The 22,841-nt window shown below is 36.5% G+C and overlaps 1 protein-coding gene across 4 annotated transcripts in view; it reads right to left on the bottom strand.

Annotated features, from left to right (window-relative positions):
* NF1 (neurofibromin 1) overlaps nucleotides 1-22,841 on the bottom strand; it is a 251,040-nt gene that overhangs the window by 174,087 nt on the left and 54,112 nt on the right. For all 4 annotated transcript variants that reach the window (XM_030295711.1, XM_030295713.1, XM_030295712.1 and 1 more), the window contains exons 2-8: nucleotides 22,305-22,448; nucleotides 20,542-20,625; nucleotides 17,068-17,258; nucleotides 10,721-10,827; nucleotides 2,802-2,869; nucleotides 2,475-2,550; nucleotides 1,617-1,774 (exon numbers count right to left, since the gene is read on the bottom strand). In XM_030295711.1, coding sequence (XP_030151571.1) covers nucleotides 1,617-1,774; nucleotides 2,475-2,550; nucleotides 2,802-2,869; nucleotides 10,721-10,827; nucleotides 17,068-17,258; nucleotides 20,542-20,625; nucleotides 22,305-22,448 — 828 coding nt within the window. The remainder of the gene's footprint in view (nucleotides 1-1,616; nucleotides 1,775-2,474; nucleotides 2,551-2,801; nucleotides 2,870-10,720; nucleotides 10,828-17,067; nucleotides 17,259-20,541; nucleotides 20,626-22,304; nucleotides 22,449-22,841) is intronic.

The following is a 22,841-nucleotide window of genomic DNA, read 5'->3' as shown; positions in this document are numbered from 1 at the left end:
GAAACAAACAAAAACCATAAACGAAGTTTAAAAAGAGAAATTAAGTAAAAGTGTACAGACAACACACAACTTACAGGGTGCCTGGGTGGCTCAGTCATTAAGTATCTGACTTTGGCTCAGGTCATGATCTCATGGTTTGTGAGTTCGAGTCCCACATCAGGTGAGATCGAGCCCTGTTTCAGGTGAACACAAGCCCTGCCTTCTGGTGAGCCCCGCTTTCTCTCTCTCTCTCTCTCTCTCTCTCTCTCTCTCTCTCTCACTGACCCTCGCTCATCTGAGCCCTCTCTCTCTCTCTCTCAAAATAAAAAAACACCTTACAAATCAATAAAGAACAAACAATTCAATAGAAAATGAGAAAGTCATGTAAGATACACAAATAAAGCAAACATCTGCAAAGATGTAGCTGTGATTATTCAAATATAAATTCACTTAAAAGTAGTACTGAATTTATAGTAGCTTTTTACCCGTATTTTCCCAATAAACGGAAATCCCCCAAAACTACTCTTCGGACATGCTCCAAAACAACCTAGCATGAAAAATGGTGTCCTCCCAATGGAAAACTGAGGACACAGACCTAAGTGGAGTACCATAGCATCAAAGACTAAAGGATTACTGAAGTTCGCTTATTTAGCCACCTAATGCATAAGTTCCCTACCTGGTATTTCTACAAAGTATTGAATCATTCAGCTGATTCTGAACATCTACATCCACAGGCAAGTCATGTGGGAGCCCAGTTTATGTTTACTCAGCTAAGAGTATTTCTCCCAAAGTGGCAAAAAACAAAACATGTATTACCAAAACAAATAAAATAAGATTAACACCTTGCTCTATTTTTTAAAAATTATAAGAGCCCCTTAAAATTAGCAGTTCTTATAGTACCAATTTCACTATAGATGGCATATGTGGCATCCGACCTTCCTCGTAAAATGCTATGAAAACTGTTTGAAAATATCTAAAATGAATTATTAGACAATTTCATTAGCACCAAGTAGGTGCACACCTAAGTACATGCAAATAACACAACACAAAACCGATGAACTCTAACAGGGCAACCCGTGCAATGATTATTAGAAAAACTATGTTTAACACTGACAGAAGTATCAGTCTTCTCTGGTAAAAAAAATGGAACTAAAGAACTGTTTTATTTTATTTTTTTATTTTTTTCATGCTTATTTACTTTTGAGAAAGAGAGAGAGAGAGAGACAAAGTGTGAGCGGGTTTAAGGGTCAGAGAGAGAGAGAGAGAAAGGGAGCAGGTGAGAGGCAGAGAGACAGGGAGCTGTCAGCACAGAGCCTGATGCTAGGCTCAAACTCACAGACTGTGAGATCATGACCTGAGCCACAGTCAGAAGTTTAACCAACTTAGCCACCCAGGCACCCTACTAAAGAACTGTTTTAAATTTTTAATTGAGTGGTATCATTTATTTTCCCTCCAAATAAATTTAGGTATGTCTCTGTCAAGGCCAGCGAACAAAGAGACCTAAAATGATCATAATTAGAAACGGTCCCCTGAAATGCGGTGCTTACAGAATGCAAAGCCCAAAGTGATACATACACCTTAGTTAAAATAAGCTAGTTGACATCTGGACATAATAGAAATGATTTTGCCCTGCTCACCTTATTCATGTTGTTTTCATCAACCACATCCTTGGAGATATCCTGAATGATTTCTGGACACAAGATAAGGAGAATGATTTGCAGTGGCCAAACCGCTGCTTTACGCTTGGTGCTTTCAGCAAAACCATCCACCAAGTCAAACAGTTTTTCTGCACACTCTATGGGGAAATACAATTCAATGATATTACTAGATGAGAAGAAAATCTCTGGCATTAAACTAAAAACCAGCACTAACCAAAAACCCAAATGCCACATTTTTAAAAGATAAACTTGGAAGTTCACGTAAACAAATTCATTCAGGGAAGCAGACAAGAAATATTACATTGTCTGTATTAAAAGAGCTATCTTGATCCACCCTAGGAAAGGTCAAATGGCCAAACTTGTGATTAGTCTCAACGCGCAGGGCCTTACGCACAGTGCGATGTACGCAAGAAACAAAGACTGGACAGCTTCCCAAAAGGAATCATCAAAGCTCTCCAGGAGTCTGTATTCTCTGCCTCACAGCTGTGTCTCAAGAATTCTAGGGAAGGATGTTACCACTTTATACACATCTCCCTAAATACAAAATAAAGCCTCAGTGCACAAAAAAGGCCTTTCTCTATAAAGACGAGCCATCAAATATTCTATCCACAACTCTAATTAGAGATTAGGGCTTCATTCCAAACTTCTTTTACTATTTGCTCAAAGGAAAGGAAAAGGATTGAAGGTCATTTTGAAATATAAGAGAAAAATACTATTTCCTATTTGATATCAGGGGACAAGATGTAAAAGCACCTTAACAAAAATGACCTTGAAAGTGGTAGGTTTTTACCTCATAAGTAAGAGTTTAAAACATGAGTAAGTCACTCTTATCCTTACCAGCCATATCAGTCTGTGGAATCTGGTACAGCTTTGTAAATTCATCTGGATAATTTTCTACCCAGTTCCAAAATGCCTACAAATAACAAAACATACGTTTTTATATGAAAGCGGGGATATTTTCATGGTACAGTAAATAAAATGTCCTACAACCTCAATTATATTACAAACTCTAATTTCCTTCATAAGAATACTGCAATGCATTCCTCCTAAATATTAACGTGAAACTACCACTGAAGTCATGACTTTTGACTCAAAATAGTAAAGACAGCAACATTTATAACCAAAATTTAACAAAACTTTAATGTCAAGGAGGTCATAACTTACTTTTTCCAGGCTATTTATAACTGCTAACTGTGCAACCTTCTTTAGGGCTTTAAATTTAAATGCTGTTTCTGGAAAAAAAAATTTTTTTTAATTAACTCTAAAATTAATTAGTTAACACAAATACAATTCAGAGCTACTAGTAAAGAAAAACAAAAACAAAACATCCAACACTCCTTTTACATACAAACTTTTGTTCCAGTATTATTTGTTTTTAGTATTCATTTATTTCTGAGAGAGAGAGAGAGAGAGCGCGCACATGCACATGAGGGGGAGGTATGGAGGGAGGTGAGGGAGGACAGAGGATCAGAAACCAGCTCTGTGCTGACAGCAGTGAGCCTGATGTGGGGCTCAAGCCCACAAACTGTGAGATCATGACCTGAGCCGAAGTCGGGCGCTTAACCAACTGAGACACCCAGGTGCCCCATGTTCCAGTATTATTTGTAAGCAATGTGAAGATAAAGACAATTAATATAAACCAAAAACGTCACTGGCTATGTCCACTGAAGACAAAATTCAATGAAAAGCAAATATGCCCTGAATTTCAAAGATTGCTTTTTTCTTTTGTTTTCAATAACTGATTAAGTATAAAACACAAGTCATTGTAGAAAATTCAAAAACTACACAACAATCTAAGGGGAATTTAGAATATCATCCATGCTTCTACCATTCAGAATCACAGTTAACAGTCTGGTAAACTTTCTTCCATCCGTTTTTGAGTGCATATGTAACACTAAAAGCTAAATCAAACCTGTTTTCTTCATTTCACATAGTATCCCAAATTCTTCCCGTATCGTTAATAATTCCTCATACATATATTTGACAATCTAAGTATGATAGTAACTATTACTTAACAGTTACAACGTGCCAGATATTTTCAATCTAATACACTTAATTCTTCCAAAATCTTAACGTTTTCAGATATTACAGATGAGCAAATTGTGTTTCTGAGGTTACAGATCTAATAAATTATTGAATTGGGTTTCAAAGCCATAGTCTGTCTTTCAGGATATTTAAGTCGATGGTTAAAGTTATTTAAACGTTTTCCAATTATATGTTTAAGGTATTTCCAATACTGGGGCACCTGGGTAGCTCAGTCGGTTAAGTGTCTGACTCGAGGCTTGGTCATGACCCCAGGGTCATGGGATTGAGCCCGCGTTAGGCCTCATGCTGAGCGTGGAGACTACTTGGGATTCTCTCTCTCCCCCTCTGCTCCTTCCCCACTTGCACACACGCTCTCTTTCAAAAAAGAAAAAAAATCAAAAATAAAAAAAAAGATATTTCCAATATCTCACTATTATAAATAACACTAATAACACTTTTTTTTTTTAATTTGAGAGAGAGAGAGAGAGCACGAGCAGGGTAGAGGGGCAGAGGGAGAAAGAGAATCCTAAGCAGGCTCCACACCCAGCAAGGAGCCCGTCACAGGGGCCCAAGTCCACGACCCCAGGATGGACCTGAGCTGAAACCAAGTCAGGCACCGAACCGACTGAGCCACCCAGGCGCCCCAATAAACACTTTATGTCCAAATCTTTTCCATATTAATTTTTTTTTTTTTAGGATAAGATCTAGAAGTAGAACTGCCTGGTTGAGGAGATGAATATTTTTTAAGACTCTTGATAAATACTGCCAACCTGTCACTTGCACATCCTTTTCATCATTTAACATATTTGTTTTTATTTTGCTCGATTGTTCAAAATAGTAGACTGCATTTTTTTTTTTATTTTTTTTTTTTCAACGTTTATTTATTTTTGGGACAGAGAGAGACAGAGCATGAACGGGGGAGGGGCAGAGAGAGAGGGAGACACAGAATCGGAAACAGGCTCCAGGCTCTGAGCCATCAGCCCAGAGCCCGACGCGGGGCTCGAACTCACAGACCGCGAGATCGTGACCTGGCTGAAGTCGGACGCTTAACCGACTGCGCCACCCAGGCGCCCCTAGACTGCATTTTTAAGAAAAGAATAAACATTTCTCCATATGACTATCTTAGATACTTTCTCTTCCATCAATATATTGTCCACATCTACAAAGATTTATACAGGGAAAAGATGAGGCTTCTATAAACTATTTTACTGGTAACAGTCCCTTGGCAGAGAACTCCGCCTATGGACTTTGTTTTAATTGACGTATAATTGACAAACAACATTATACTAGTTTTAGGTATACAACATAATGATTCAGTATTTGTATATACTGTAAAACGGTCACAAGTCTAGTTAACATCCCTCACCATACATAGTTACACAACTTTTTTCTTGTGATGAGAACTTTTAAGATCTACTCTCTTAGCAACCTTCAAATACGCAATTAACTACAGTCACCGTGCTGTACATTACATCCCCATGACTTTTTATTTTATAACTGGAAATTTGTACTTTTTGACCACCTTAAATCATTTTGCCCGTCACCCCCGCCCTTTCCCCCACTTCTGGCAGCCACCAATCTTAATCTGTTCTCTGTACCTATGAATTTGGCTGTTTTTGGTTTTGTCTTTTTTTTAAAGATTCCACATATAATGAGACTGTACGGTATTTGTCTTTCTCTTAGCATAATTCCCTTAGGGTCCATTCGTGTTGTCACAAATGGTAAGATTTCCTTCTTTTTTATGGCTGAATAACATTCAATTTCAATATATATAATATATATATTCCACCTTATATATTATATGTGTAACATATGTAAACATTTTTATATTTTATATATAAATATAAAAGTATATATTTTACATATTTATATATACAATATTTTATATAAATATATAAACATGTACATTTTAAATATATACATATATATATATATATCTTCATCAATTCATCAGTCAATGGATACTTAAGTTGTTTCTGTATCTATCTTCCCTAGTATAAGATAATAGTGCAATGAACATGGGGTGCATATATGTCTTCAAGTCAATGTTTTCACTTTCTTTGGATAAATAACCAGAAGCAGAATTGCTGGATCATATTGTAGTTCTACCTTGAACTTTCTGAGGCACCTCCATACTGTTTTGCATGGCAGCTGCACTGACTTCCCTTCCCACCCACAGTGTACAAGGATTTCCTCTTCACATCCTCACCAACACTTACTATTTCTTGTTGTTCTGATAAAAGCCATTCTAAGAGACGTGAGGAGATATCTCAGCGTGGTTTTGATTTGCATTTTCCTGATACTAGTGATGCTGAACATCCTTTCATGTACCTGTTAGCCACCTATACGTCTTCTTTACAAAAACATCTATTCAGGTCCTTGGCCCACTTTTTAATTACATTTTTTTGTTATTGAGTTGAATGAGTTCTTTACATATTTTGTATATTAACTTTTCCCAGTATACAATTTGCAAATATTTTTCTCCCATTCAGTAGGTTGCCTTTTCATTTTGTTGCTGTTTCCTTTGCTGTACAGAAGCTTTTAATCTGGTGTAGTCTCTCTTGTTTATTTTTGTTTTTGTTGCCCCTTATGGACTTTTAATGAAGGGACACAGGTACTTACCATATTTACATAAGTATATTTCTAAGATAGAGATGAGTCTTCAAGTAATAAAACTGTGTATATAATTTAAAGGTCGTATTTTTCTGGACTTGCGAATGAGTGACTTACTCTCTAAGTCAGTTTTAAAATGCATCCCTCCAACTTTCTTTGCTCTTGCTCTCCTCTGATTTCCAGATGATGGCAGTAGACTTCACAGTACTCTTGAGCCTTTTTGCCTTCCAAGTTCGTTAACCTTACCTTTATTTACGACAGCTTGAATGTGTTGTACACAGTAGTCTATTCTCAATTCCAATGTATGTATCTTTTTTTTAAATTTTTTTTATGTTTACTTATTTTGAGAGAGAGAGAGAGAGAGACAGAGAGAGTCAAAGTACAAATGGGGGAGGGGCAGAGAGAGAAGGCGACACAGAATCCGAAGCAGGCTCCAGGCTATGAACAGTCAGCAAAGAACCCAACACGGGGCTCGAACTCACGAACTGTGAGATCATGACTTGAGCCGAAGTCGGCCGCTTAACCGACTGAGCCACCCAGGTGCCCCTGTATATGTCTTATTACTCTAGTTCTACAAGTTTCTGACTGGACAGCCTACCCACACCTCAAACTCAATAAACGTCAATCTAAATTTGTCATTTTCCTGGCTACCTTCCATGCTGCCATCAACCTCTCCTCTCCTTTCTTGCTTTAATCAGCTTGTTCTGTAATACTTGGTGATACTTCTCTTTAACCCCATGTATCTAAATTAATCACCAAATGCCAGGTGATGTATTTTATGTATTTTGTGTACTCTACTTCCCAAATACCATTATCAAATTGATCCCCACCCTATCCCATTCCATCCAGACCTGCATTACCTTCATTTCTCACTCACATTTCTTCCTCACTCATACGACCAAGTCCCAAAAGCTCATACAACCTTCTACCAAGGCATCCTGCAAATTTTAAGCAAAGTGGTATATCTAAAATAAAAGCTTGATCCCACCTTAAACCTTTTTTTCCATCATTTCCCATGGCCATTAAAATAAAGTCACATAAACCATAAGCACAATGGTGTAACACGTGGCTCTAGAAATGAGCAGATGTGAAATGAATCTAACCCTGCCACTCACTAGCTGTCTGACCTTGGAAATGTTACTTAAGCCTCAATTTCCTCATCTACATAGGGGATGATAATACTATCTGCTTCATAGGGTCACCGTAAGCATTGATGACAAAAGGTATTAAACTGCATAGGATATGTGGCCCGTGCTGAACATGGAATAAACATCACCATGCCTTTATTAATACGATCTGGCCTACTCTTACACCTCCCTATCTTGCGCTTTTCCTCTTAACAGCTCCCCCCCCCAAACACATACCTCTTCCCTCATGTTATGCTCACCCTATTTGTGTTTGGCACATTACTTTGCAAATACTTTGATAATGTATTTCCCTCATAAACCAGGTCATGAGCTCCATACAGACAGATGTTTTATTAATCTTTGTGAACCTAGCACTTAGCATGGTTTCTTGCACACAATTTCTCAACAAATGCTGTTGGAGTGAATTTAAAACACATTACTAGGGGCGCCTGGGTGGCTCAGTCAGTTAAGTAAGTGTCTGACTTCGGTTCTGGTCATGATCTCAAGGTTCATGGGTTCGAGCCCCATGTCAGGCTCCGTGCTGACAGCTCAGAGCCTGTAGCCTGTAGCCTGTTTTGGATTCTGTGTCTCCATCTCTCTCTGCCCCTCCCCTGCTCGCTCTCTCTCTCTCTCTCTCTCAAAAATAAACACTAAAAAAACAGAACAAAAAAAAAACCACATTACTAATTTTACTATTCATATTACAGGAAGTTTCCAGTCCTTTCACCATTGTCACCTAGAGCCATCTTTTGCTGGCCTATTTAACATCGGTTGTTTTTTTTTTTTTATAGTTTACACATTTATCAGTTAAACACTAAATTTATGTTCACGAGGGGGCTGTATTCCAATGGGGATGACTTACCACAATAAAAAGAGTCATTTATTCACACAATTAGTTTCTCTTATTTGAATATGGAGAACCATTTAAATTAATGATTACAGATTAAACATCTCTATGAAACCTGAGGTTTTAAACAAATACCTACTCCTGGACAACCAGATCTAGATTTCTTTTTTTAAAAAATTTTTTAAATAAAGTTTATTCATTTCTTTTGAGAGAAAGAATGCACATGCACACACACAAGTGGGGGAGGGAGAGGGAGAAAGGAGAGGGAGAAGGGAGGAGGGAGGAGGGAGGAGGGATGAGGGAGGAGGGAGGAGGGAGGAGGGAGAAGGGAGAGGGAGAAGGGAGAGGGAGAAGGGAGAAGGGAGAGGGAGAAGGGAGAAGGGAGAGGGAGAAGGGAGAGGGAGAAGGGAGAAGGGAGAGGGAGAGGGAGAAGGGAGAAGGGAGAAGGGAGAAGGGAGAAGGGAGAAGGGAGAAGGGAGAAGGGAGAGGGAGAAGGGAGAGGGAGAAGGGAGAGGGAGAAGGGGAGCGGAGAGGGAGAAGGGGAGGGGAGAGGGAGAAGGGGAGGGGAGAGGGAGAAGGGGAGGGGAGAGGGAGAAGGGGAGGGGAGAGGGAGAAGGGGAGGGGAGAGGGAGAAGGGGAGGGGAGAAGGGAGAAGGGAGAAGGGAGAAGGGAGAAGGGAGAGGGAGAGGGAGAGGGAGAGGGAGAGGGAGAGGGAGAGGGAGAGGGAGAGGGAGAGGGAGAGGGAGAAGGGAGAGGGAGGGAGAATGAACTCCAAGCAGGCTCCAGGCTATCAGCACAGAGCCCCACTTGGGGCTTGAACTCACAAACCACGAGATCACGACCTGTGCCGAAGTTGGATACTTAACCGACTGAGCCACCCAGTTGTCCCCTAGATTTATTTCTGAAATGTCCCTAAACAGTTATAAAAAACCACAAAACCACATATACTTCTGAAATTTTATATGGAAAGAAAATCTCTAAATTTTATCATCCTTAACTTCTTAATGCTTACTGATAGATACTAAGATCTTAAAATTTCAACTGTGAATTGATTTGTGGTTTATTATAGTCTAAAACAACTGCTATCCACTTAACATAATAGCTAAAATGATCCATTTTTCTTTCTTTATTAAAGTTACTGAAAGTGATTTAATTGTTGCTTGGTTTTATAATAGTAATGATCTAAAACTGGTAATAGAGATAGAACAGAGCCTTACAGTATTGATCTATATAGATATAACCTTTTTAAATCTCTGGTGAACCAGTTATTGAGTTTAAAACAAATGTTAAGAAAACTATCACTGGGGCGCCTAGGTGGCTCAGTGGTTTGAGCACCCGACTTTGGCTCAGGTCTTGATCTCAGTTCATGGGTTGGAGTCCCACGTCAGGCTCTGTGCTGGACCCTGCTTCAGATTCTGTGTCTCCCTCTCTCTGCCCCTCCCCAACTTGTGCTGTCTCTCAAAAAAAAAAAAAAAAAAAAAGAAAAAATTACAAAGTGTTTTGATAATGACACTGCAGAACTGTTGAGGTTTTCAAAGTTAATATAACTAAATCTTCTTTTATGTCAGACACTAGAAACATTTTTCATAATTCCTTAAACAATACACAAAGTAAAATTAAAAAGTTGAATCATATACTATAAAGTTTCGCATTTAAATTAGACAGGATTCAATATCACAGAAAACTAAAAACAATTTGTGTGAAATGAATTTAGGTATTTATACTCAGTCTATTAATAATGCTCACTGATATTTGATTTATATTAACTTTCAGGTTTCCCACAAAAATTCTCTCAATTCCTTGTGACTGTTTATTTTCATCAACATAATCACACAAAGCATTGCCCAAAGCTTCAAAATCACATATTAAGCATTGTAATATCCCCATGGATATAACTTCAGATGTAATCCTCAGGGACTATAACTGAAATGTACAAGGAAGCAAAAGGCACTGGAAAGATAAGAGACTTGATAATGCTATAAAGTCAGAAAGTCATTAAAAGATCTGAAAACACAAATGTCAGAAATGAGATTCCTGACGCAATTCTTCCTTTTGTCATAAGATCACAATCTTCTGGTTCCATTCTGTAATGACACTGATATCCTGCTAAACTACCTGCTTTTAGCACTATAACCGCTAAACAGGTAATTTCGGTAACCTATGGCTATCCTTAAGTAATGAAATTCTAGAAAAATTAAGTAACAGCACCTTTATGCTCTCTTTGTTAAAGCAAAAATTATGGTTGAACAAAACTTTCCATTGCCAAGAATTAAGATACTCATTTTTTTTTGTTTTCAAAGGCTCAAAAATTTTTGAACCATTAAGCACTATTGTCCATTTCACAAGGATATGTGCATTATCAAATCCACTTTGATGTTCCAGATCAACACAGTTGGTACAAAAAACCTGTACATTCAAAACACTGGCTTTTCACCGACAGTGTTTAGTTTCAGATATACATCTACACTTACCCTTTAGGAGTCGTTTTAATTTTGCACAATCCACATTGATATACTGTAACAATTCTATATCATGAACATCAACATTGTCTTCTGAACAAACAGTCAATTCCTGTAACCTGAAAAGTAAAAACCAAAAATAATTTATCTTAAGGAAAGTCTAAAACTCTGAACTGAACAGATTCTTCTCACCCCAATGATAAATTTGTAAGAGAAAATATACATACAAAAACAAGACAACAAATAGTTTTGTTTTTTTTTAATATTTAGTTATTTTTGAGAGAGAGAGAGAGAGACAGAGTGCGAGCAGGGACAGGGCAGAGAGAGAGGGAGACAGAACTGGAAGCAGGCTCCAGGTTCTAAGCTGTCAGCACAGAACCCGATGCGGGGTTCAAACCCACAAGCCATGAGATCATGACCTGAGCTGAAGTCAGACATCAACCAACTGAGCCGCCCAGGCACCCCAACATTAAATATTTCTTATAAAATTTAAAGGTACATAATTAATTCAAGGGATATGATGAAAGAAACCATAGGCTTCACTGTGTATATACCAAACCAAATCACCACATTGTATACCTTAAATACATATAATTTTTATTTTTAAAAAAATCATAGCATGTGGATACTGGTAAAGCAAAGATGCCTAGGTATTTGAAATACTATTCTCTGTGTTATGTGTATTTTTGAAATTTTTCTTTAACAAAAAATTTTTTAATTCAAATTTTAAATTATAAAATAAATTTTATTAACTTCTGATCACATCAGCTAAACTTCAGAAACATGAATGGCACTATCAACAATAGCGAAATATGTAGAGCCCAAGTGTCCATCGATGGATGAATGGATAAAGAAGATGTGGTGTGTGTGTGTGTATATACATACATATATACATACATACATACACACACACACACATATATATACACATACATACATACATACATACATACAACAGAGTATTACTCAGCAATCATAATGAAATCTTGCCATTCACAACTACGTGGATGGAACTAGAGGGTATTATGCTAAGTGAAATTTGTCAGAGAAAGACAAATATCATATGACTTCACTCATATGAGGACTTTAAGAGACAGAACAGATGAACATAAGGGAAGGGAAACAAAAATAACATAAAAACTGGGAGGGGGACAAAACAGAAGAGACTCATAAATACAGAGAACAAATAGAGGGTTACTGGAGGGGGGGTGTGGGAGGGGGGATGGGCTAAATGGGGAAGGGGCATTAAGGAATCTACTCCTGAAATCATTGCTGCACTATATGCTAACTACCTTGGATATAAATTTTTAAAAAAATAAATTAAAATTTTAAAAAAGAAACATGAATATTTTATCTACATTTATAAGATACATTTACTTTGTATTGAAAAACTGAGTAAGCCTTTAGTCCTTGCAATTTTCACAATCTGTGTGTGTATTTATGTGATTATTTGATTAATGTCCCTCCTTCACGAACTTATTCCTATAAAGGCAAGAATCTTTCTACATCCCCAAAATTTCCCTTAAATATGAAGTTATCACAAATGTAGAAAAATTTAACACTCAACAAATATATTTTTTAACTGATAAAAAAATTCACATAAGTCTCAATAAAAATTTCTCCTCCATTTTTCACTAACAACCACAGAAGTCAGCTTTTCAAAAGTTGACATTGTTAATCTATTGAATTGTGCTCCCTAATGAGGCATATTCATTATTTCAATAAATAGATATCAAAATGTAAGCAGATAAATGGAATTACTAATGTTTGTAACTGCAGGGAGATGGTGAAAAAGCACAAATACTACAAAATCCTATTTATAATATTAACTGGGATTGTAACCATTTTAATGCAATCTTAAACTGGCATTACTCACCATACTAAACCTTCAGTTGCTAAATATAAAATCAATCGATTCCTTCCTTCGCAAATTCCTCTTCCACTCACTTTAGTCTGCAGATGTATAGCTAACATTAAAACTATTCCAAGCACTTACACTAACGCTCTTCATATCATCAGGGTGAGAAAAGCTTAGCAGTTCACACTGGGAATAAGAGGGTCCTCAATACTGATTTACATGCTAAAAATTCCACGGCTGCTGCAAAGAGTCTAGGAAATAAGGAATAGGATTCCTTAGGAAACACAAATTAATAAATCAGCAACACCAACTTTTGAAAAGCTGACTCTTGTGGTTATTTGTGAAAAATGGAAGAAAAGTTTAATTCTTTATACAGCCCAGTATTTCCATAGGAAAGGGGTGTTTTCTGAAGCTTAATTGTCATTTCTGAAACACAGAAATCAAAGGGTACTTTGAGCAAAAGAAGTGAAATGGAAAACTTACCATTAAAGCATCCAGAAAGACCAGATAAACTGAATAACAACAAAAAGATATTTAAAGTATATAGAAATAAAAGAGGGGCACCTGGGTATCTCAGTCAGATAAGCATCCAACTTTGGCTCAGGTCATGACCTCACAGTTCTGGAGTTCAAGCTGACAGCTTGGAGTCTGGAGCCTGCTTCAGATTCGGTGTCTCCCTTGCTCTTTGCCCCTCCCCCACTCATGTTCTCGTTCTCTCTCTCTCTCTCTCTCTCTCAAAAACAAGTAAATTTTAAAAATTTAAAATTGGGGCCCCTGGTGGCTCAGTTAGTTAAGCGTCCAATTTCGGCTCAGGTCATTAACCCAGGGTTCATGGGTTCCAGCCTCGTATCGAGCTCTATGCTGACAACTCAGAGCCTGGAGTCTGCTTCAGATTCTGTCTCCCTCTCTCTCTGCCCTTCTCCCACTCATGCTGTCTCTCTCTCTCTCAAAAATAAACATAAAAATTAAAAAATATATAAATTAAATATATAGAAATTAATGAAAACAACCCCCCGCCCCAATCACCACCCATCCACCCAGGTCCAGAAATGAAGAGGAAAATGAAAACCAGAGATGATTTTGAAGACATGGTCTTATCTTGCAACAAAGGAAGCACAAAGGTGGGTAGGCTTTTTCCTCTCCTTACCCTAGGGGTTTTGGTCTAACATCTACATGGGACTGAATACAAAACCTTATACCTTAATAGTGCAGGGAGTAGAACTGGGGTCCTGGAAAAAACAAAAGACTAGCAAGAACTATGCACTTCCTTAAAAGAGGGTTGCACAGAGAGAGTCAAAGAATGAAGGAAGGGTGGAAGGGGGAAAAAAAAAAAATCTACCAGCACAAGATGTCTATCTGCTCTGGCTAAGTTTTGGGTAGGGGAAAAAGTCACCCAGGGCTGTTACCTGATAAGGGTTTGAGGTCCACATTTATACTATCAATACAATCCAGGGATGAGAAATTAACCAAAAAAATAAGTCCAGAGCTGGGTACTTGGCAAAAACAAATGTAAATGCAAAAACCATCACTAGGACACTCCCAGGAGTGTCAGTGTTCAGTCAGTTAAGCATCTGACTTCAGCTCAGGTCATGATCTCACAGTTCGTGAATTTGAGCCCCACATCAGACTCTCTGCTATGAGCAACAGTGCCCACTTTGTATCCTCTGCACCCCCCCCCCACCCACCCACTCCTTCCCCACTCATTCTCTCTCTCTAAATAAATAAACTTTAAAAAAAATCACTGAGTCTTCTGCTTCTGGTGGTTTGTCAAATCAGATATTCCACAGGACCCTCCCACTACAAAACAATTAGATCGATTACGAGTGTGCAACAATTCTGTGGAGAAAGCAGCTGATCTTCTACATCAAAGAGTATTATGAGCCACAGAACATGTATGTACTTCAGCAGAATAATAAACTTAAGATCTGTAGTCCATATTCCCCTAAAAAAATCAAAGGACAGAAATATCAAAAGCTAGGGGCACCTGGGTAGCTCAGTTGGTTAAGGGTTCAGACTCAATTTCAGCTCAGGTCATGATCGAAAGCCCTGCATCACGCTCTGCACTGACAGTGAGGAGCCTGCTGGGGATTCTCTCTCTCCCTCTCTCTCTGCCTCTCCTCTCCTCCACTCTTTCGCGCTCTCTCAAAATAAATAAACAAACATTAAGAAAAAAGAAATATCAAAAGCTAATGTTAAGCCTAAAAGAGAAACATCTGTGGACAGGCAGAATGGTCAAACAAATGTTCATGATATTGGTCCATTTAATTTATATGACATATAAACTCAATCTTCAGGAAGAAACTGCCATTCTAGTCACTTGCGTATTTTAAGCCACCTAATCCTATGACAGCAATGTCATAAGATATCTGTATCTAAATTAAACCATCAGAATGGTCTTTTAGGTGAGTGGTCTTCTAACAAGATCATCTCCTATGTCTGGCACAAGCTAAATTAAACAGCAAACGCAGTCGTCTGAAACATGTATTTCACAGATCCCATTTCTGAGCAGTCTGCCCCCTGAAAGCTAAAGAAACAGGCTTATTTTGGAGACATTTAACTTCTCTTCTGGAAACTGTGAACTAGGTTTGGAAAATACACAAAAGCATATTTACATGTGTTACATATTTACATGTGCTAATGCTGCAAAATCCTATAAAATGAAACCTTTGGGTGACTAGAAAATTTCTCAGGTTTTTAAAAGGTGGCATATTTGCTGTGCTTTATAAAGCAACTCATACTTGGATATGCTAAAAACATTTTATTCTTTTGATAATTTTCTACCTTCAATGTAAGATTATTTCAAATAATAAGCTGGTACAGTCATCATTTAAACAAAGAAGGGGTTTTGTTTTTTGTCTTTTACAATTTCACACCACCTATTCCCTAGGCGTCAGTTACCTTGCTACTTCATCTAGTTTAATATTACTCAGAATATAAAATGTTACCACTCAAAAAATTTCATGAAGACAATTTTCTATTGTATCAACATTACCTAATATTATCAATCTTATTACACCACTGAACAAAATTTTAATTTTCCTTGCACCAGTTCTGAAGAGGGACTGAAGAATATTATTGCCTAGCATCATGACTATAAAAATGTTGTATTTATTAAAAAGATGGCAAGATTTTGAAGTTAGCCAAGTCCTCAAAACACTACAGCACAAATTTTCTAATTATGATGTATGTTCTCATTCACACCTGTTGGGAAACAACGGAAGAATGACCAAAGCTGACTAATGGAAGCCTGCTGTTCACACAACACAGACAAGTCAAAGGATAAAAGATGTACCAGTAAACAAAGAATAAACATAATTAAGGACCCATTTGACTGTACTTGTATACGATAGGCAAATCATTTGTAAGAAAGCAAGTTCCAGAATTACCTGCTACCATCAGTTATAATTCTATTCCACAGAGCACCATCTATACACCAATTTCTTCCCATCTATAGCATATCACATAGTGATTTTTATCAGTAAAAGCTTAAATAATATTTATCATATAAACTTGAAGCACAACAGTAAAAATATGGTTAAAATGGAAGTTTAGAGTAGCAGTCTAATATAACGAACCTAATAGACTCTGACCAGTCTGACTTAAAAATTTTGCGGGGCGCCTGGGTGGCACAGTCGGTTAAGCGTCCGACTTCACCCAGGTCACGATCTCGCGGTCCGTGAGTTCGAGCCCCGCGTCAGGCTCTGGGCTGATGGCTCAGAGCCTGGAGCCTGTTTCCGATTCTGTGTCTCCCTCTCTCTCTGCCCCTCCCCCGTTCATGCTCTGTCTCTCTCTGTCCCAAAAATAAATAAACGTTGAAAAAAAAAAAATTAAAAAAAAAAATTTTGGGTCCTCCGTGGTTTGACATACCGCCTTGATAAATTCTTTGGGTATTAGTTGCTTATCTGTAAACTGGGGGAAGTATCACCTACATTTCAGAGATACTATGAGAATAAAACAGCACATTTGTTGTAAATACTTAAAAAAAAAAAAAAAGGAGCTTTTACATTTCATACACTTAGAACACAGTCCACTTTCTGGAGAAGTCTACTTTGCAAATTACTTACTTCCTTGTGCTTCCATATTGCTAGGTTTTGTTTTCATTTGGTAACTTAGAATCTTGTGATAAAGAACAGAGCTGGGAGGTCACTGGAATTCTGACTACTCTTATCAGTTATTCTATCTGATTAGCTAATTCCATTTAAAGGAATAAAATGTTAGAAAGGCCAACCAAAACCTCATACCTAGTGTTAAAAACAAAAACCTAATTATGGGTGATGTATCATCCTAAAATTTGGACTTTCAACCTCCTAACAGTACTCACAATTGTACACATCAATATCACAATGTTGCACAATAAAACTTTCAAAGAAATCAATGCATAAAATTTATACAAAAGCCCAAGTCAAATTCATTTCTGTCAACTTTTTGTTTTTATGCAGACAAAAGAAAACTTCTAAAATTGTATTACTTGCAACAGTCCTATGTAGATTTACACACTAACCTGGTAGAGATGCGACTAAACACTGCATTGAAGTTGTTGCAGCTGAGAGAAAATAAAACCCCAGAAGCAGAATTCCGAAGTTCAGCTGCATGTTGGTTTCCTTCACGACAGGTGTGAAGAAAATGGCAGATTTCTGGCAGCAACTGTTTGACCAGCATCGTTTCATCTAATCTCATTGTGTCCTTTGGTTGCTAAAATAGAAATAATCACATAATTCTGTAACTTTCTTAAATTTACATGTAAAGATTCTCTGCTATGAAAATTTTCAAGCATACATTAGACTTGACATACAATAGTGGACAATGATATATTCACACGGTAGTTCAATACAATAATACATCCATCACCTATATTCAACAACTGTTAATACTTCATCGTGTTTGCTGTATCCACCTATAGTTAGTCTAATAAAGAGAATGGTTCCATCTTTGACCTCTGAGTCACAATAAAGGCTCCCATCCATCCTCCCCAGCATCATCCCCCACACCACCACCACCACTAGTCCTGTTTGTTCCCTGTTCACCAATTCCCTACATAATAAGCCTTCCCACTCCTGGGAATCCCAAGTTTATTGTGAGTTCTAAAAAACACTTTATTCATATTCATTTTTGAGTGCACTGTGTCATCTGTCTCAAATCCAAATACATTCCTGGATGGGCAATCACACCTGCCATTTAGAGGACTGCCTAAAACACATAGATATGTACTTATTACAAATAATTTTATTTTGGTTGAGCCATTTCAAAGTAAGTTACAAACATTATAACACTTCGTCCATAGGTACCTTAGCATCTCTCAAAAACAAGGACATTCTCCAATATAACTTCAATACAATCACATCAAAGAACAAAAATACAAAAACAAAAACCAATTCCCCTTGTATCAGCTAATACCCAATCTATATTCAAATTTCCCCAACTGCCCCGAAAATGTCTTTCATAGCTTCTTTTTAATTTAGTCAGGACCCAAAAAAGATTCAGATGATTGCAGCATGATTCCTTTACTCTCTTTATTCTAAAACAATCTCTCCCCACCACACACTCCTTATACTTCATTTTTACTTTCCATAACATTGATTTAAGAAAATGGGCCTTACAAAATGTTCCATATTGTTGATTCGATTATTTCTTTGTAGTGTGCCTTGTCTTTCTAGTTACTGTATTTTCTGTAGCTGGGACCTAAATCTAATAGTCTGATTAGATTCAGATTAAACATTCAGGTAATTCAGCAAAGTACATATTGTATCAAATCAGGAGCACATAATGCCAGGTGGTCCCAATATTAATGACACACCAAGGTTGATAATTTTGGTGTTAACACCAAGATCTCTACTTTATAAAGGAAATGTCTATAATTAACAAAATAACCAATAGAGAAGCTATCCTGCAGATACACTGTTCCATATCGCCTAACAGCTAATATTCATGTAAGAATGACAATTTTGATATACCAAGCATGATGACCAAGAGCAAAATCTTGGACAACTGTGTGCTATGCTTGATTCTGTAATTGTAATCCAAGTGTTTTCAGATGTAAACACACTGAAAAATATGGACAGCAAATAAAGAGACATCATAAAACCCTGCAAAATTCAAGTGGCGATGCCAATATCTTATAGGCCAATCAAACAAGAGAAATGTTGAAACTCCAATTAATAAGCAAGTCATAATTACAGAAGTATGCAATCTTTTGAATAATGGTCATACATGTAGGAACAAAGATTCCTCAAATTCTACAAAATTTTACTCATATGATTTTGGTAAATATTTGATCATTTTCATTCAGTTATTTCAACTACTTATATGATAAACATGCACTTGTAGGCTGTTCTTCTTAAACTACCTCAACTTACTTCAATCTAAAAATGAAAATCAACAACTATAAAATTATTGAAGGCAATTCCGAAAAACGCAACTGTTCAATGATATGAATAGCATTGTTTTTTAATTGTAAATTCAATGAAAAAAAGTTATACATTGTCAACAGAACAGAGCAAAGTAACATATATTTTATGTATTATGTAAGTTATACCATGCCCATTTATTAGAGTTTCAGTTAGGCTATCTCCAAAGAGTATCAATTAAACAAGAGCCAATAATAGCAGTAATCATTCTCCAAAATACATTGACCATTACCTCTCAGTTATAAATGTTAACAGAGAAGAGCTATGGGACCTCCATTCAAACATGGATATGGCTCATATACTGGTATTTACAATCAAAGCAACAAGACAAATACAGAGAACTGATTCAGGGTAAGTTTAAACTGTCCATCTTCACAATTACATCATCCTATTTAACAGTGCTTCTGCTCTTTCACTCCATTTTACAAATGAACCACAGCACACCACAAATTAATAGAAAGCACCAAGCTAAAAACAGAACTAGCTTACCCTCGATTTAAGTAGAAAACCTATTAACACTGTCTGACAATTTTGGAATACGGTCAAGGGTCAACAAAAGTTTAAAACATTATGCTGAGGTTTGGTGGCCTATAGTGTAAAACATGTCTCTTTTCTCAGGATGTACAGTGGAATGGATGTAATTATTTTTCCAACTCCATACTCTACCCCTTCCTCCAACACTGCTGACCATTCCCTCTCTTCTCAACCACACAATCAGTCCTCACCTCCAAGTCCCTCCCAACAAGGTTTACCACAGAAAACTGTAGCATGTAGAATACAGAAGCAATTCTGAATAAAGGCAAAAGACGTGCCAAAGAAGAGAGAATATAATAATTTAAACTCTAATATTTAGTGAACAGACATTTAAAATGAAGGTAGCTCCTACCATGTTCCGGTAAGAATTAAGGCTGCTGAAGTACAGAAACACCTTGCTTTATACAATGAAAATATTCTTGACAAATTCTAATTAAGTCATGGTTGAAACATAATGAGGTAACTATTCAGAAGAAACCAAAGAAAGAACTGTTTTGTACTCAACTACTCCTCCCCATATCTACTTTGTATGTTCATATGTACATATAACAAGTGTTCTTCAGGTAGGATCTATCAGCAATAGTTACAATTTTTTAAAGTCTCCTTTTATATAGATTTGAAAAGTAAAACCCTAAAATCAGATAAAATACTAAAACGGGGAAAGAGACAAGATTACTCCTGGTCTTCCTGTCACATTTTTTCACAGCTAACCAATGCTACAGACCTAACAATATCTGGAGAAATTAAGTAAGTCAAATGGTGGCTTTTTTCATAAACTCTTCTAAAAAACCTGAAACAGATATGTGGCTCAAGCTTAACACTTTATAAATAAACTTAGTATCTATTCACAAAAGATAAGAAAATAAGTTTCTCTTGAAAACTTGTCTGTACTCTGTTAACTCTGTTAACAAAATTCGTATTCATATGTCTTAGGCAAAAAAAAATCCATAGGACTTTTCTTGTCCATATACATTTTGGTACATCAGATCATTCTCAAAACTGAATTCACAAAATCTGCCTATTTTAGATTTACTTACCCCAGCAAGACATTTTTCCAGTGTATCCAATATAATCAACTGAGAGAGATACAAATTTTTTTCAGCAGCTTCTCCAAATATTCTCTAAAAGAAAAGATATTCACAACACTAAAAGTTGGCTATTATTCCCTACTACAAATCAGCACATATCTGAAAAGGGACGAAGGATTAAGAAAAAAAAAAATCATGTTTTCCATTTTACCTCCCAGATTAGACTGTATTTAAATCTATTATTTCTATTTTATCTTAATGCTCAAAGTATATTCCCAGGCAAATGAAAATGTTGGCATTTATTACAATCTGTCATTAGTGTTGTAACAGTAAAAGAAAATAACTTTTGCTTATACTTTAAAAATACATAGGATTTAGAAATACATATAGACCTGAACCAGAATCTTGAATTGAACATTTAACTTCGATGCCACAAGATAATCAAAGTCTAAATTCTTACAGGAACAAAATACTATAATACCAATTACAGTGAATTTTAGGCATTCACTATCCTTAAATTTAATACTATGCTATTTACCAACAAGAAACTATGGTTTCCAAAAGTCAGTTTATTCAGTAAGCACTAAATGAATGCCAATATCACAATACTGCTTTTGTTTTTGTTTTTGAAAAGAAGGTTCCAAATATTCAAATATTTTCATCTAACTGGGAACACAGCCACATATTTATATAAGGAACATCCTATCACCATGCCCCACACACTGCAACAGAAGAGATCCACAAAATCTTAAATGTGTTTCTGTAATTCACTTTACGTGTTCCTAAGAGGTTCTGCTTTCTTCAGAAAATCTTAATTTTTTCTATAAAGAAAAAATTTCTTTGTATGGCAAATGACTGCTCACACCTCCAGTTTATCAGTTTTCTAAGTTTAGGGCATTGTCTAACCAAGTTTTTAAAAAGAACACACACCAAAGATGATGTGACTGTAAAAATGGGACTGAGTCTCACAATCTACAACCAAAAGTCAGTCTCAATGCTCAATACAAACAATATAAATTGTGGTTACAAGTGCTAAAGGCAGGAAAAGCAGTTTAGAATTAATCAAGAAACACCCAGATCGGTTGTTTTGCACTGAGTATGAAGTAGGTTTTAGGAATTGACAGAGAAGACAGATCACCTGCGACATATAGGAGAAATATATACTGGAATAACTTGTAGCCTAGGGAATGTAAATCGATTTTATAAAACAGGAAAAAAGGCAACTGGGAGCTTGTGACAGTGGAATTACTTGATGAAATGACTATTTGAGGAAAATCATTTCAACAATGGGATCTTGAACTACTATAGAATTTGTCACAGGTTACAGGAGGAAGGAAATAAAACAATATCTTCATAAAAGCAATCTCACATTTTATCACTACAAGGTCATATTTATCATCTACTTAGGACTAGGGCAACCTGATAAGTATTCAAAGAAGAAACTAAAAAAAAATATTTTAAAAGATTACTCCATGATCAATTCATATACGACCTACAGTCTATATGAAATCTTAATTCCCCCCCACCAAAAAAAAAAAAAATAGTAAAGAAGATAGGGTCACAAATAAGAGAAGGATCTAAGAGAAAGAATCAAAAACTAAAATGAAAGTTAAAAGGTTACCTGTGCTCACCCACAAAATACAATGGGGAATGTTTATATCCGGAGTCCACAGAAAAGGACTTTCCATACTTCAAAATATGCTGCTCCAAATCTTTAAATCAAAAACAAACCAAAACAAATTCCCCCACAAAACAATAGCCCAAATACTCACCATATTGTTAACATTCTTTAAGATAGTGGTGAGGCCGCTGATAACCAAAGAAAACTTGTATTTGGAAATATTAATAAGACATTCCTTGTTGTGTTCAGTACTGACTTTGGTATGTGTGTTCTGCTGTCCTGTTTTTATTGGAAGCTAAGGGAAAAAGAAAATGTTAGCTTACACATGAAAAGGACTAAAAAGAACTATTTCTCACTGAAAATCATGAGGTTTGAGGAAAATTCTTATCAGTCACGGTTACCTACATTTGTATCTCAAACTCCAATTTTCAATATAGATTAGCATTTGTAGCAAATCTACAACTCTCTTGAAATTTCAATTTTTGTAGCTTTCCGTCTGGAAATTGTAAATCTCTACCTACAAAATTAAAACTTTACCCAGCATTACATAAGAGAGATGATGACTCACAGAAATAGAGCTATTTCCTTGTAGCTAAAAATTATTTCAGAGAATGCATACAATCCTTTCCCTTAAACACTGAACTCTTAAAACAACAACAGACCAAGAAAATCTATGCCCCAGACCTCT

The sequence above is a fragment of the Lynx canadensis genome, chromosome E1, assembly GCF_007474595.2.
Source record: "Lynx canadensis isolate LIC74 chromosome E1, mLynCan4.pri.v2, whole genome shotgun sequence".
NCBI lineage: Eukaryota > Metazoa > Chordata > Mammalia > Carnivora > Felidae > Lynx > Lynx canadensis.
The sequence above is the reverse complement of the archived record's forward strand: the minus strand, read 5'-3'. Positions and strand labels throughout refer to the sequence as shown.